The sequence below is a fragment of the Bos indicus x Bos taurus genome, chromosome 17 (assembly GCF_003369695.1).
Source record: "Bos indicus x Bos taurus breed Angus x Brahman F1 hybrid chromosome 17, Bos_hybrid_MaternalHap_v2.0, whole genome shotgun sequence".
NCBI classification, from domain to species: domain Eukaryota; kingdom Metazoa; phylum Chordata; class Mammalia; order Artiodactyla; family Bovidae; genus Bos; species Bos indicus x Bos taurus.
Window position 1 is genome coordinate 67,742,301 of NC_040092.1, and position 16,555 is coordinate 67,758,855.

General features: G+C 40.9%; 2 protein-coding genes across 13 annotated transcripts in view; one reads left to right on the forward strand and one right to left on the reverse strand.

Moving 5' to 3' along the window:
* Window positions 1–2,352: 2,352 nt before the first annotated feature.
* TIGD4 (tigger transposable element derived 4) lies at window positions 2,353–14,706 on the reverse strand. Of its 7 annotated transcripts, none has more exons than XM_027513457.1 (4): window positions 14,348–14,598; window positions 13,804–14,046; window positions 5,361–5,451; window positions 2,353–5,192 (listed from the first exon to the last, which is right to left on the reverse strand). In XM_027513457.1, the coding sequence occupies exon 4, from the start codon at window positions 4,657–4,659 to the stop codon at window positions 3,121–3,123; it is 1,539 nt and encodes a 512-aa protein (XP_027369258.1). In that variant the 5' UTR covers window positions 4,660–5,192; window positions 5,361–5,451; window positions 13,804–14,046; window positions 14,348–14,598; the 3' UTR covers window positions 2,353–3,120. The 7 variants fall into 7 exon arrangements, with proteins under 7 accessions (XP_027369258.1, XP_027369253.1, XP_027369259.1 ...); XM_027513452.1 differs by having other exon boundaries at window positions 5,361–5,584; XM_027513458.1 differs by lacking the exons at window positions 13,804–14,046; window positions 14,348–14,598 and adding an exon at window positions 14,608–14,706.
* The window catches only part of ARFIP1 (ADP ribosylation factor interacting protein 1), a 137,504-nt gene continuing 135,648 nt past the window's right edge, over window positions 14,700–16,555 (forward strand). The window contains exon 1 of one of the 6 annotated variants that reach the window (XM_027513461.1): window positions 14,700–15,064. The gene's annotated coding sequence lies outside the window, so the exon portion shown is untranslated. Of the gene's footprint in view, window positions 15,065–15,153; window positions 15,218–16,555 lie in introns of those variants that run through there. The other 5 variants (XM_027513465.1, XM_027513466.1, XM_027513460.1 and 2 more) reach the window with 5 other exon arrangements.

Genomic DNA, 16,555 nt, shown 5'->3' on the forward strand with positions numbered 1-16,555 from the left:
CATTCACATTCAAATTTTTCTTTCATCTGCAAAATAAATTCAAATGAAGTGTCAGTCTCATTTTATGAATGAAAGAAACTGAGATTCAGAGAAAGGAAATGTCTTTTGCAAGACAGCACAGGACTATGACTAGATTTAAATATCCGGTGACTGAAATGTTTTCTGAGAACTTAAATTGTACGCATACTGTGGCCCCTTTCTCTTAAGAGATCTCCTCCCAGCCTGCACTTAGCCTGGAAAACCTTTAGTGCTGACAAAGATGCAACCCACCACTGGACTCTGAACCTCTGAGCAGACGTGTGGTGCTATTTTCCCTGAGGGCAAACTTCGGTCTGCCAGTTTCTACGGAGCCCCTGCTTGAAGAGAGACTGAAAAGGCTTCTTTTAAAATCTGAGGCATTTGTGTTGCAAGCTCTCCTCTGACTCTTCCTCTCCTACTTTACTTCCCCTTCCAATTATTCTGCTTTGTATAAGTTAAAAAGGAGGTTTAACATTTGATCTTAGATCCAAATAAGAAGCCAGGCAGGTACCATAAAACCCAACAGGCCTTGATTTACTCGTTGTCCTCTTTTATCCTAAACCATACCCCTCACTGATGGAGTGAAAGTGTCCCAAATTCAACATAAGATTTGTTGCTTGATGAAGTAGAAACAGGCAAAAACATTGTTGAAACAACAGGAATTAGTAAGGAAGAATAATGTCACGTTCAATTGAAAAACTAATGAATTGTAAATCAAGTTCTTCTTTGAAAAAACAAGTGACATTTAGTCCCAACTCTGTACTGACCGTGTATGTGTGTGTGTGTGTGTGTGTGTGTGTGAGAGAGTCACTCAGTCGCGTCCAACTCTTTGCGACTGTGTATAGAGAAGATAGATCAGGAGTGAGGCAGACAGTAGTGACTGTCTTAGGGAAAGTGACTTTTTCGTTTTGTTCTGAAAATGATCTAAATCTATATGTCTTGTAAACTACATGGAATTGTGTACACCGTCGACAGTTTAAAGTTTATCTTTGATTTGAATCTCGGGCACCTTTTTCTAAGTCTTCATAGGAGCCTTGCCTTATTTTATCACCTTGAGATTTATTATGCCCAGAAGTAAAAAATGGATGATGTCATATAGAGGAAATGAGTAGGTTCTTTCAACACTTAGGGAATATTAAAGTTGTTTTTAAATATTTTCACTAGAACTCCAAGGAACTTCTGTGTTAAAATGGTACAGAGTACCAGATCAGAAAGTCCTGGTATTTCATTAGCAACAGTGTTCTTAGGAGAGAGGTCTGAATACAGCTAACAGCAAAGACTCAGGTTAGTCTCTGAAATACTTTTGATCTCAGAACCCTAAGTTCAAGAGGAAAAAAACCCATAGAATTTTCTTTTATAGAGTATAGAAAAGAAGTCTGTATTGTGGTATATAGTTAGCAGAACACAGGACTAGGTGATGGGGAACTACTGCATTTTAGTTTTCGTCCTGAGATTTTAACCAGATCACTGTTCCAGGTTTTAATTTCCTCATCTGTAAAAATGGAGATAATAATTCTTATGTCATCTGGAATGATTAAATAAAATATTTGATATCCAAATGGTATGAAGTGGAGAAAAAGAAAAAAGTTATTGAGGGCTCAGTATTTACCGGGTACTTTAGTTACAAGTGGGGCTCTTAAGAGAGATCAAGGTCCATGATTTAGGTCCATGATTCCATCACATTAAAATTTTAAACCAAGTCATTAATAAAAATGCTTTTAATTAAATATAAACAATCTATATTTTACTCTAAAAGAAACTTTAATATGAATACATTTTTCAGGCTTAACAACTACTAAATCTCAATGCAAAGTAAATCAACAGTGGAAAATAAAAATACTTTCTATAAATAGTCACTTCCAAATGTGTCTTCTGTTGGCAGACTAATAATTCAGAATAAAAATCATTGGTATAATGTTTTATACTTTTTCAAAATACTTTTCAAAGGGGACACTAAATTAGATCTAATAACTTAAATGTATTTAAAATTTAACAACAAAAAAGTCAGACACAATGTTATATTTTTCTACTGGTTAAAGACTATTTTATGGAATATAAATAATTTCATACAATATTTTAAAACATTCTGAATACAAAACTTCCTCAAACAAAAAGTTAATCCAAAATGCTACCCACTGAATTTGAAAAAAAAAAATCAAAATACCCTGAAAGAACAATCAGTTTGTCCTGAAAACAAAATTCAGTAAAATAAAAAAAATCCAATGTTATAAATTATTTCAGCTCTTAAAATCAGAGAACTAAGAATTACATATTTTCTTTTTTAGTAACTGCATATGTTTCTTCACATTTTTAAAGAGTAATCTTATTAAAATATAAAAAGAGTTTAATACATATTTTAATAATGCACTTTTCTGTTAACACACACACATATACATACAAATATTTAGGAAGAATCCATATTATCTTCTGGATATAGATGATTTAAGGAAACGTGATAAGGTCATAAGTCTTTCGTTTGACCATATACAGAAATAATTTTAAAGTTAGACGCATATTTTTAATCATCTGGGTTTATAATTGGGTCAGTTTTTTTTCAGTAATTTTTCATAATTTTTATTAGGATGATTAGCTAGTCATGAGAAAAATAATTTAAAATTAGCACTTGATATTTCAGAGTCTAGTTAGTGTATGTTTATAAAAATAAGTATCTAACCAACAGATATATGTTTGGTTCTTAGACGAGGTAGAAAAATTAAAATATCTTACAATGTGATCTGAACTTGAAAAAAATAGAAAATAGCAATCACCAATTCAACCTGTGTGAATCAAACAGTTGGAGAGTTCTTTTTGTTTTTGACATATATACCATATACTTCAAATATAAGGCCTGTGAAATTTATTTTCTACTCCCCAAAATCTTACTAAATTGAAATTCATTTTTTTCATTTACTTACTCATCATTTAATCTACCTAGGGAACTTTACTCTGCAGACAGAGCAAAGACATCTGCAATTAAACCAAAAATTATTAGTTAGGCATTTTTTAGGTTTAAGAGGTATTTTCCCTTTACATACCTTAAATATTAATAATAAAATACATTATAAAAAGCTCTATTATCTTCAGATGTTGTACAATAAATAATTACTTAGATGATAAAGAGTTAATAAAAATTTCAAGGTCTGCTAAAGCATTATGAAGCTCATCATTTATATCTTGACTTCTAAGAAAAGTTTTCAGAGTATCTAAAGCAGTTATTGCCTCATTTTTTGATGGTAAAGGGAGTTCACTTTCCAGAGACCCACCATCCTCCTCCTCGTCAGAAGTATAAAATCCAGTTTCATCTGATTCACTTTCTTTGGGGCATACAGCATCACCGCTGGGTGCTGCCTCACAAGTCTCTAAGTCATCATCCAGGGCAGCATACTCTTCTACAGATAAGCCTTCGGGAAATTCCACTCCTGCCGCCTGGGCGTCGGCAACCAAATCAAGGCCAGTGTCTGTCTCCGCACTTGCCTCCTTGCTTTCTCCCCTTTGAGATTTGAACCCTGCCTCTTCATAGCTCTTAACAATAGTCTCTGGGGTGACAGCCCTCCAACAGAGATGCAATATATCAACTGCATCTAGAAGGGAAAAGGTAAATTCTTTGCTGCCTTCAACAGAGCTCAGAAATTTCTTAATAAGACAATGTCGATATTTGATTTTAAGGCTTCTAATAACACCTTGTTTCATAGCTATAAATTTGGAAGATAAACATGATGGAAAGAACGCTAATTCAATGGACTTCAGGTTTTTTACCTCTGGGTGTGCAGGAGAAGATTCAACAAAAATCACCACTCTTCTTTGCTGAGCTTGAAATCTCTCATCCAGCTTCTGCATCCACTGTTCAAATACTTCTGCAGTCATCCATGCCATTTTGTTAGCTTCATAATACACAGGCAACGATTTTATGCCTTTGAAGCAACGTGGATTTCTGTTTTTCCCAATGAGAAGCAGAGGAAGCTTCTCTGAGCCATCCATGTTTGTCCCGACCACCAGGGTTATTCTGTCTTTGCATAACTTGCCAATTGAACAGGTTTCTCCTTTAAATGCAAAGGTATTTGTAGGCAACATTCGATAAAGCAGCCCAGTCTCTTTTACATTAAAAACATTTTTAGGATGATAATCATTTAAATAATAAGGAAGTATGTTTTGGTGCCAGACAGCTGAAGGGTCTGCTGATACACCTGTGGCTTCTACAGGTTGAGCTCTGAATACTAGACCATACCTGGATTTAAAACGATCCAGCCACCCATTGCTGCACTTAAAATCATTATGTCCCAGTTTCTGGGCAAAATCATTAGCTTTTAGCCGCAACATTGGGCCATTAACTGGCACATTCAGACACTGAGCGATTCGGTACCACCTCATTAGTGCCTCTTCCAGGTCTGTGTAAAAAGCCGTTCTCAGTCTTTTTCTCTTTGGATCAAATCTCAGTGATTCAAAGGCTTCCAGAACCTTGTCTTTATTCTTCATAATAGAAGACAATGAATTTTTCTTTATTCCATATTCAGCTGCAATCTCTGCTTTTTTCTTACCGCTTTCTACTGCATTTATGATGTCGATCTTTTCTTCAATGGATAGACTTTTCTTTTTCTTCACAGTTACGGGCAGAGTTGAGGCATCCACAGGGGCTTCCGCCATCTCACCCTGAGCTTATGTAGAGATGTCGTCTCTCTCTGGGTCTGTTTCTTTAGAAAAATTTATTTTCCAGTATGATACAAATTGCTTTCTAAGCCACTACATATATTAAAAGTTGGTCAGTGTCTAATAGTCTTATTTCTGTGGAAACGGATGAATAAATGCATTTCTTCAAAGGATCTGAATAAGAAAAATATTATCTGCAGCTAGAATATTTTAGAAGAGAAACCTCCTCCCCAGGACCTTGTGCAGTTCAGTTTATTCGGAGTTCCAGAAGTCAAGCTAAAATAGAAATCTCATTATGTCAAACCTGTCCAGTCCTGCTGATGTATTTTTGGAACTTCAATCCTTTAAGATGATCCATTTTATCCATGCGCGCATTCAGCCTCCTCTTAATTCTCCACAGAAGGCCTCAGAGATAAGAAGAAAAGCTTTCAGAAATTTCATGCAAAACATCAGCCGCTAACTTCCAAGTCTCTTTAGGGTAGAGTAGAAAATGGTAGAACCCTTCTAAGACTTGACAATATCCTCTGTCACTTGAAACATTAAAAAAAAAAAAAAAAAAAGAGGAATTTTAGCGATGATATGTCAATTTAATATCAAAAAAAATTTATACTATTTAGTTATGCTTTTAATAATCATGAAAAGAATGGGAACATGTTTCTAAAAATACAGTAACTGAAGCTTCCAGAAGAAATGCTTACCTCCCAAATGGTGTCCCTGTGAAAAGCTCTGGAGCTCTGCTCTGACCCCTTGAGTTCTCACTTGCCTTTGAATGCTTTGTAATATATACTTCTGGAATAAATCAGACAAATTTAATCTGTTTTAAAAATGTGAGCTTACCAAAATTAAAGAACTAAAAATGATGCTGGGTAGATCTTTGGTGGCTGTTTTTCCCATGAAGTCACAGGCTGCCCCTCTGGCTTCTCTAAAAGAAAAACATAGACAGTGGTCACAAGGTCCAACTTTTAATAGAACATGGGAGACAGTGTCTCCTTTACAGGAGTCTGGTAGAATGCTTCGCTAAAAATCCAATCAAGTGATTCCATTACAAATTTTAAAAACGGAAATCTTATTCTGGTTGCTTAAAAATCTAGTAACTTTTTATCACTTTGACACATTGGCCGAATGCACGGAGGCCAGAAAATACTTGACAAAACGCATGGGAATAAACAAAGTACTGGGAAGATACAATGTGGAAAAAAACAAAAGAAGGAGAGAGATCATGGTCTCGACCTCTCAGGACCTCTACTTCTTTATCTGTAAAATAAAGGGCTTATCACAGCGGGAGGAGATGGGCCTTGGTGCCAGACAAACCTGAATTGACAAGTGACTGGCATTTAGCACTTAAGGTGATCCTGGGTAGTTCACTTAAGCCTTTGAAGCCTTGGCCCTCTTTTTTTGTAAAATAAAGGTGACTACAGCATGTACCTCGTGGAGTAATGGCACACTCAGTGAGATTCAGTGAGAGCGTGTTAAGTGCTTAGCACGGCATTTAGCACCTTACAAAGTACTCAATAAATATTTGATGACCTCATCATCATTTTGTGGCTCAGCCGGTAAAGAATCTGCTTGCAGTGCTGGAGACCTGGGTTCGATCCCTGGGTTGGGAAGATCCACTAGAGAAGGAATAGGCTGCCCACCCCAATATTCTGGCCTGGAGAATTCCATGGACTGTATAATCCATGGGGTTGCAAAGAGTCGGACATGACTGAGCAACTTTCCCTTTCCCTTTCATCATCATTATCTTCCCTTTAATGTGCCCTTCCGCTGTGTCAATCTATAAAATTCTGAGATTTCGTGAAATCCTACTTCAAATGATAGCAAGAATCCCACCTTAAACATACACTGAAAGCAGAACTCTTCTTAAGCCAAATAGTGCAGTGAGAATGCTCACCCTACATAAGCTGGTCCCAGCCTTCCCAGGTGGCATCTCCCCCACTAGAATCCACAGGCTTTGGGCCTCCTACAGGCCCAGGAAACACGCTAATCTGATGAAGGGGGTGGGGGGTTTGGCGGTGAGGGTTACTTCCTTCCACGTGAGAGGGTAGACACTCCATTCCTCTAGTTTTTCTCTCTGACCTTGGAGGTTTCAAGATAACACATGCATTTTTTTTTTTTTTTGCACAAAACTTTATCAAAATTCCTCTGCCTTTGTTGGCCAAAACAAAGAAGTAATTTTTATTATAGGAAATAAAACCAGTAAACGAATCTTTTTTGTTGTTGCAAAAATGATCTTAATAATAATTATGAGAGCCTAGGGTGTTAATTTCCAAACTGCTTTACTTCCTGTATTCTAAACAACTCAGGAGGAAGGTAAAACGATTTCAAAGCTCAAACGGTTATAACATGGTTGAATGCAGTCCAGAATCCAGGCTTTCCAAGGTCAAGTCCACCATTCTTTTTACACATTGCATGGCTCCTCTAACAGTTACACATTCTATGCCTCCAGCACCAAGCTAAAGATAGAGTTTCCAATGCCTTTCCAAACCTATCCCCCTCCACATATACCCCAAAAGGCAGTATAAGGTTTCCACAGGAGAACAGCCATTATGAATTCTGGGGACATAAACAGAATCCATACCCCATATCCAATTTTAGGGTGAGCTGACCTTTTAAGTAAATAAGATTTGACCATTCAACTACAAAAATTCTTATATATGGAAACTGCCTGCATATTTTTTTACTATATCCTATAAATATACCATTATTTCAGGATAAAAAATTAAAAATATCTTTCTCTTATTAGGAAGGATACCAACCTCCAGAAATTTAGGGAGCAAGAACCAATTTTTTAAGAAAAGTCAAAACCAAGGAAAATTACTCTCCAAGAGTAAAAGGGAATCTCTTCCTTCTTTCTGTTTGGTTGTTTTTGTTTCTTTTTTCCTCTTCTTTCCTTCCATTTTATTTCATTTGTCAGGTATAAACCCTATCATCTCAAATAATAAGGATTACAGAAAAAGTGACTTGAATTTTCTCCCATATCCTATCACAAATAAAGCAATATAATACACACAATCAGAGATGATTATCTTGATCAAATTGAACACAGTGATACTTTTTTTAGGAAGATAGTAGGATTTTTTTCCTGAGAGTTAACAGTATATATTTCCCTCTAAAACAGTTGTCAAAGTTACAGTTTTCCATGGTAAGATGCAATACATCTTTATTCCTGAAACAACCAAATTTCCAACGCCAAATCAGACAAGCCAGGCTTTTTCCCTAGGAAAGTTAGGCAATACTGCCTAATCAATGAAGCTGAATTCATTGAGAATGGGAATTTTCCATTCTCCCACAGCCCAGTGGCTGGGCTTTTTGTTTTTTGCAGGGAATGATGGCAGCAGCTAATATTTCTTAGAAGTAATAATTCTCTCAATCATGCTACTCCTTGAAGATGGGCATGAATTTGAGCAAACTCCATGAGACAGTGGAGGAAAGAGGAATTTGGTGTCCTATAGCCCATGAGGTCGCAAAGTGTCAGACACTACTTAGCGACTGAACAAAAACAACAACCCCTTGAAGATATTACAGGAGAGAAGTGCTGTACTACTTACTAGCAGTTAGGAACTACTTTTGGAGAAGGAAATGGCAACCCACTCCAGTGTTCTTGACTGGAGAATCCCAGGGACGGGGGAGCCTGGTGGGCTGCCGTCTATGGGGTCGCACAGAGTTGGACACAACTGAAGCGACTTAGCAGCAGCAGCAGCACCAGCACCAGCAGGAACTATTTTCTCTGTACCAACAGTGAAGCGAACTGAAGACTAAGACTAGGCAACTCACTAAAATAGACTTACCAACTGAACTCCAAATAAAGAAAACAATTGTCCATTCTACTAGTAGTAAGAGAAATGTAAATCTTCCTTCAAAACAGGAGCTACCTTTTTGTTTTTGCTTACCAAAACAGCAGTATCTAGGGTTTGCTGGGATGCAGTAACATATATTGCTGCTGCTGCTGCTGCTAAGTCACTTCAGTCGTGTCCAACTCTGTGCGACTCCATAGACGGCAGCCCATCAGGCTCCACCGTCCCTGGGATTCTCCAGGCAAGAACACTGGAGCAGGTTGCCATTTCCTTCTCCAATGCATGAAAGTGAAAAGTGAAAGTGAAGTTGCTCAGTCGTGTCCGATTCTTAGCGACCCCATGGACTGCAGCCTACCAGGGTTCTCCGTCCATGGGATTTTCCAGGCAAGAGTACTGGAGTGGGGTGCCATTGCCTTCTCCGACATACATTGCTAGGATGTACATAAGTTGGTACAAAGCTTGCTGAGGGCAAATTAGCAATATAACATGAAAACTTAAAAAATGTGCATAACTTTTTATCCAGCAAGTCCATACCTACCATTTTATTCCATCTCCCTCAAAATTATAGATATAAAAATAATCTATCTTACAAATATATTCATTTTCTTTTGCTGTGTAACAAATTAACAGACATTTAGGTGGGCTGCCATCTATGGGGTCGCAGAGTCGGACACGACTGAAGTGACTTAGCAGCAGCAGCAGTAGCTTAAAACAATATCCATTTATTATCTCATGTAACTAGCCAGAAGTCCAGGTGGGCTTAACTGAGTCCTCTGCTTAGTGTCTTAGAGGGCTGAAATCAAGATGCCAGTCAGGCTGGGCTCTATCCAGAAGCTGGGGGAGAATTTGCTCCCAAGTTCATTCAGGTTATCTGTGGGCTTCCCTGATAGCTCAGTTGGTAAAGAATCCGCCTGCAATGCAGGAGACCCTAGTTTGGTTCCTGGGTGGGGAAGATCCGCTGGAGAAGGGATAGGCTACCCACTCCAGTATTCTTGGGCTTCTCTTGTGGCTCAGCTGGTAAAGAACTTAGACTTCTGTGGTTGTAGGACTGATGCTGCTGCTAAGTCACTTTAGTCGTGTCTGACTGTGTGACCCCATAGACGGCAGCCCACCAGGCTCCCCCGTCCCTGGGATTCTCCAGGCAAGAACACTGGAATGAGTTGCCATCTTCTTCTCCAATGCATGAAAGTGAAAAGTGAAAGTGAAGTCGTTCAGTCGTGTCCAACCCTCAGGACCCCATGGACTGCAGCCTTCCAGGCTCCTCCATCCATGGGATTTTCCAGGCAAGAGTACTGGAGTGGGGTGCCATCGCCTTCTCCGTGTAGGACTGAGGTCCCTGGTTTTTTGTTGACTGTGAGCAGAGATTACCCTTAGCTCTTGGAGGCCTCTCTCAGGTACTGACCTGGGGTCCTCTTTATTTCAGCAACAGAGAACCTTTCTCATGTCAAATCTCTCTCAAGCTTCAAATCTCTCTAATTTCCTCTGCTGCCATCAGCTAGAGAAAACTATGCTTTTAAAAGGTTCATATAACCCAGTTAAACTTGAAGGCTTTTGGACTGCAAAGGAAACCATGAACAAAATGAAAAGACAGCTTACTTGTGAATGATGTGACCAAGAAGGGAATAATATCCAAACTATATAAATAGCCCATACAACTCAATACCAAAAACCAAACAACTCAATTAAAAATAGGCAGAAGATCTGATAAGACATTTTTCCAAAAAAGATACACAGATGGCCAACAGGCACATGAAATGATGCTCAACATCATAATCCTCAGGAAAATGCAAATCAAAACCACAGTAGGATATCACCTCATACCTGTCAGAAAGGCTATCATCAAAAACAATAACAAACATTGGCAACAATGCGGAGAAAAGGAAACCTTTGTACACTGTTGGCAGAAATGTAAATTGATGCAACAATATGGAAAATAGTATGGAGGTTCTTCAAAAAACTGGAAACAAACTACCATAGGATCCAGCAATTCAGTGCTGTGTGTACATATATATGCGAAGAAAACAAAAACATGAATTTGAAAAGATACACACACCCCACTGTTAATAACAGCATCACTTACAACAGCCAGGATATGGAAGCAACCTAAGTGTCTATCAACAGGTGAATGGATAAAGATGTATATTACGTATAAATACATAATAGAATATTGCTCAGCCACAAAAAAGAATGAAACTTTGCCATTTGCAAAAATGTGGATGGAGCTGGGGGTATTATGCTTTGTGAAATAAGTCAGGGAAAGACAAACACTTTGTTAACACGTTCACGTAGAATCTAAAACAAAGGAATGTATATAACGAAACAGAGACAGACTCACAGAGAACGAACTAGTGATCACCAGTGAGCAGAGGGAAAGGAGGAGGGCAACGTAGCTGTATGGGAGTAAGAGATACAAACTACTACACATAGAATAAATAAGTAACAAGGATATATTGCATAGCACAGGAAAATGTAGCTATTATTTTGTAATAAATTTAAATGGAGTATAATCTGTAGAAATATTGAATCACTATTTTGTACATTTGAGACTAATATAATATTGCAAATCAATGATACTTCAGTAAAATAAATAAAATATAAGATTCATGTAGTCAGTTTAGGACTAGCCAGATTAACTTCGTTTTGAGTAACTCAAAGTCAGTGAGTAGTTACTTCAGTTACATCTGCAAAATTCCTCTTGCGTATAATATAATCATAGAATGACAGCCTGTCCTGTTCGCAGAGGAAGGAATTATACAAGGTGAAAGTCATTGGAATTCGTCTTAGAATTATACCACACAAGACTGTTTCCTACTTGGTTGTTTTATAATTATAGAGAAAACTTAAAGTAATCCAGATCTGTAGCAAAAAGGATTAGATAAATAACTTACGAATATCTATATGTTAAAATACTATTGAGCCCCTGAAGGAGAATGTTTAATGATATGAGGGAAATTTCATAATATATCAATATTAAGTGGGAAAAGCAAAATACAGAATTGCATGCCAACAAATACAACCTATACTGAAAGTTCCTTGAAGGCAGAGGCTCACGGCTGTTCCTACAGTGCTTGGTGCCCAGCTAACTGTAGGTTCCCAATAACAATTTGTTAAATAAATGAAGAAAAAAATTTGCATAAGATATTGACCATAATGTTGATGTTAACTGTAGACAATGGAATTATAAGTTTTTTCCTTTGTAGTTAAAACAATTTCTACTTTATGTTCTACCCATTCTACTTTTCATGGGCTTATTTAAATATTGCATTAAGTGTTCTTGCCTGGATAATCCCAGGGACGGGGGAGCCTGGTGGGCTGCCGTCTATGGGGTCGCACAGAGTCGGACACGACTGAAGTGACTTAGGAGGAGGAGGAGGAGAATCAGTACCCTTTAATAAAGAGTTTACTTTCAGAGAAGAACACTGAAATATATATAATGATAAATAACAATATCCTTTAACCCACTGCCTGCTTTTCTTCCTAGTCAATAAATAAAAAACAGGCTGCTACAGTTCCCCCATAAGCCAAGCGAATAAATGGTACCTGATTTTTCTAAAGCTGAATAATAGCCAATAGCAGTGCAAAGGTTAGTGATTAGATAAGCTCCCTGTCACAAGCATATATGGCAGGCAGCTATTCCCTTCTTGTTATACTTCTCCAAACACAATGCCAATTAAAAGGAAAATAGTAATCTTCTATTTTTTCCCGAGGAAAATGGGCAGGAAGAATTCCCCAAGCTGTAGGCAATTAGGGAGTGAGAAAGCAAGGGGGTGGGGGGAGGGATCAAGGGAAAGGGTGAGGGAAGGAAGCATAGAGTGAGAGAGAGTCTCCATCTAAGCAGGGCTCGGTTTAAAACAGTCTTTTGAGTCAGCATGAAAAAATTTCCCCAAACCCAAGAATAAAAGCTACTACTTCCTTTTTTTCCCAAAGAAAGTGCATAGACTGTCACTGTTTTCCGTCACCAGCTGAAGTAATTTCCAGTGTATCCTTCAGGTCTTCCTACTTTCTAATTTCCCTGCAGGTAGCAAAAATCATAGGAGGATGAATCCTGTCTATAGCCTTGCACAGCATAACACTATGCATTAATATAAGGACTAACTGTGCACACTAGCAGAATCACACTGGACCAGAGAGCACCTAAAATGATTCACAGCACCCTCACCAAGTAGAAGTTAGCATCAGTTCCAACCACATCTGAATTTCTATCAAAACCAGCAGCTGCCAAGAAAACGATCCAGCTAAGGACAAATAACTAAACCAAGTGTCTACCTTTTTAATATCAGAAATACTTCTGAGCTTAATGGTCTAACAGATATCTTTAGTTAAATGTCTCCAAACTCAAGAGACAGCTGGCAGGAATCCTTACAGCCCCAGCCAGCCCAAACAGTTAAGTACACATCTTTCTGGTACCACTGAGCACTGTCACCCACCTCTTCCTAGTCATCCTTCTGAAACTCTAATCCTTGTACTGGCTACTAAGTTCCATTCTGTTCCTACATAATAAAAGCAGTAATTATTCTAGATGGCAATGGCACCCCACTCCAGTACTCTTGCCTGGAGAGTACCATGAACCGAGGAGCCTGGTGGGCTGCAGTCCATGGGGTCGCTAAGAGTCGGACACGACTGAGCGACTTCACTTTCACTTCTCACTTTCATGCATTGGAGAGGGAAATGGCAACCCACTCCAGTGTTCTTGCCTGGAGAATCCCAGGGGCGGGGGAGCCTGGTGGGCTGCTGTTTAAGGGGTCGCACAGAGTCGGACACGACTGAAGCGACTTAGCAGCAGCAGCAGAAGCATTCTAGATGGGGATCCTTCTCTTATAATTGAGAAGACTAACAGGAATGCTTCTAACCACAAAATCCACAGTAAACTGTAGAACTAGAGCTAAATGAACGAATATATATATATTCATCCATTTCCCCTGGAGGCGGGCACGACAACTCACTCCAGTATTCTTGAATGGAGAATCCCCATGGAGCAGGAACCTGCCGGGCTACAGTCCGTGGGATAGTAAAGGGTCAGACACAACTGAAGCGATTCAACATGCAACCACAGATTTACGTTTTGGAATTTCATTACGGTTTTTGTCAGAGAAGGTGTCCTGGAAATCTCAGACAATAAATATTGGTATTTACTTTTGAAACATTGTGGTGCATTTACTCTTCACAGATATGGGATAGGTGTTTGTACAGGGATGTATGGTTCACTATGCTGAAACTCCCTACAAATCCAAAGAGGCAGAATTCTGCCTTCGGGCACTTAGCCATTAAAAATGTCTTGTCAGCTAATTTGACAAGGCAGGTGAGAAGTCTGGTCTAGAGGGGTAGATTCCACGGAGTGCGCTGTTACCTTTGTCATTTCTGCAAGTGACAGGGCTGTCAAAAGCAGTCTAGAACCTGGAAGGGAGACTAGCGCGGCTGGATCACCGGTACGTCCTGTATGCAAATGAGCTTCAAGGGTCTAGCACCACTGCTGAGCCGTACTGTGCGGGGACAGGCAGAATAGCCGAAGTGCAGGTTGGGGCCTTCACTTAGGAAACTATAACGGGATCCAAGAGGACTGTTCGGAGGTCTCTGTAGACAGGGCAGTGATCTATTAAGTAATGGGGCAAGCAAAGAAAGCAGAAATCGGTCATCTGAGTAAAGAGAAGCAGGAGAGAAAAGTATCACGGATCCACTCTCTGCCAGCAAGCAGAGCAGAAAGTGATCACAAAGACAGCAAATCATAACTCAGGGATGCCGAACAAGGGTGTCTAGTCTGGTCGTCCAGAAGTGGGTGGGCGTGAGTGGACAGCGTGGGGCACTGGGGAAGGAGAGTGAAGCACCCGCATCCCGTCTGCTCCCTAAACCCCGCATTCCCTCCACCCTCTCAAAGCCCGCGGGTTTGGAATAACCTTCTGCGTGCTCTCCGGCAGTTGAGAAAGAAGCTTTGGCTCTCCTGAGATTGCGAGGCGCCCTCCCGCCACCGGCTCACCATCTGTTGGGGGAAAGCCTAACGCGTGAGGCTGAGGTGTGTGACTGAGAAAGTTATGCTAAGGGCTCCTGGACCTCCGACCACTCAAGACCAGGCCCGCGCGCCCTGGGGCAAGCTCGGGCAGGTGCATCTGGACCCAGGCTCACACCCCTCTAGGACTGGCCGCAACCAGAAAATTACCCGGGCAACGGCGCCGGCTGAGTCCCGGATGTGGTTGCTAGGGCCGCAGTGGGCGGGGCGGGGCCCGCCCCCTGGAGAGGGGACCTCGCTGGAGGTGTGCTGGCACCATCGAGACGTGGCTGGGCTGGCCAGATTGAGGGAGAGAGAGGCCGTCCAGGGCCACGGACAACGCTACTTCCGGTCCCCTCACTTCCGGCTCTGCCGCTCCGGGTGCAGGAGCTGTAGGCCGCCGGTGGAGAGGCTGCCGGTCTGAGTAGATTCGGAGGTTGGTCAGTGTGAGGCTGTGACAGTTGGAGTTGCTCCCCGCCCCGGAGGAGCCGAGGTGCGTGGCGGGAGGGGAAGAAGGAACAGGCACAAGTCGCGTTTCCGCTCACTTCTGGCCAGGGCTGAGGCGACTTCAGGGAGCAGAGGCAAGGATAATCCTCGACGTGAGTGCTGCCGGCTTCCCTGCAGACAGGTGAGGGCGGAGCTGGCCGGCTGGGAAGGAGGCGGGGGAAGGCTGCTTGGAGCTGGTTGCCCGGCCGGACACGTTGCCTCCGGGGTTCGCTGTTCCGTACTTTCACAGGGCACTTCTGTCCTTAGACTGTGTGTGCCATCTCTCTCTACCCAGGTACTCGGCCTTGGATTTCTACCCCTTCGTCCCTCTTGTCACCCTGAGGGTGCCCCCGAAACAGCCGGGTGAAGCGGTAGGACCGGCCCTCCCAGGGCGGCACCCTCCGGGTTGTGAACGCATTGAGTGGGGAAAGGGATTGCAGGATCCGGGTCTTTTCGACTGAGTCTCCGAGTGGGCCACCCTCCGGTTTGGTGTCCAGCCTGTATTGCTGATTTTCTTTCCCTGCATCCGCCACTTCCCCTCTCCCGCAGCGATAGTCCCTGCTAGAGGTTCCTCAGGCTGTGGTGCAGGGAGGAGCCTTGCCTAGGAAATGTCCCAAGCCTGACTGTGCTGGAGAGGACGTCCAAGGAATGCTGGAGTTTGGGAAGGAAGTTGTGCTGTCGTCTCGTCCGTTCCTCTTTGCCAAGTTAACTACTGTTTACGTGTCTAGGAAAAAGGAAAGAGGTTTTTGTTGCTGTTGTTTTAAGAACAGTTTCTAGACGCTTTCCCCTTTTACTTTATTGTATTATTACTTCCTTTATGTTCTTATCCGCCCTCTTGAGCCCTTTGATCTCAAAAAGTTTGTCGTTTCCACTTCCTGCACATCCTTTTAACCAACCCCCTTTTAGGATTTGTCCCCCTCCCTTCCTTTTCTCCTGGATTAAAACATGTAATTTCTCTGAGTCGGTTCTTAAGGAAGAAAAAGATGGAAGATTTGAAGGACTTTTGTTAAACTTGTGCTTTCGGCTGCAAAAGTGGCAGGTGTTTGTGTGTTCCCCTTTGCTGTTTAATTAACCTCACTGGTGTGGGAATGTGCACAAGAATTGGTTATGTTAAATCCTTCCTGGGTTAAGGCTGCAGGAGTTGGCTGTTTTATTGCTGCTCTTTCGATTTGAAGACAACAGATTACATGTCAGTACTGTTTTAATCCCACTTTTGTTTTTTCCTTGCTCAACCCTCCCTCCCAGCCACCAGGTCTAACACTCCTTAGCTGAGAAAACAGCAAATATTTCTAATCTTATTTTATTTTTTGGATTAAAATCTCTGCCTCAGTTACTTTCCTTCTTTTTCAAATTGATAAATTAGTTTGCCTAAATCCTGGGTCATGCCTTAGGGAGTCCATGGTCTGTGACTTTCAGGGGACTTCCTCATCCCCACCCCCGAAATTATGGGCAAAGTTTTGTTTCAGTACATTTTCTCTCCTCTGAAGAAAATTCTTAAATGAGATATATAACCTCCAGTAGATTAAAAACCACTCCTTAAGGCAGTGTCTTCTTGAAGTTAATGAAAACTTTTTTTTTTTTTTTTGTGGAGCTTTTTTTTTTGTTTTCAAACTCTACATAGCTAGTTTGGGCA

Excerpts from the sequence above, each read along its gene's own strand:
- TIGD4 (XM_027513458.1), bottom strand. The coding sequence starts at position 4,659 with ATGGCGGAAGCCCCTGTGGATGCCTCAACTCTGCCCGTAACTGTGAAG.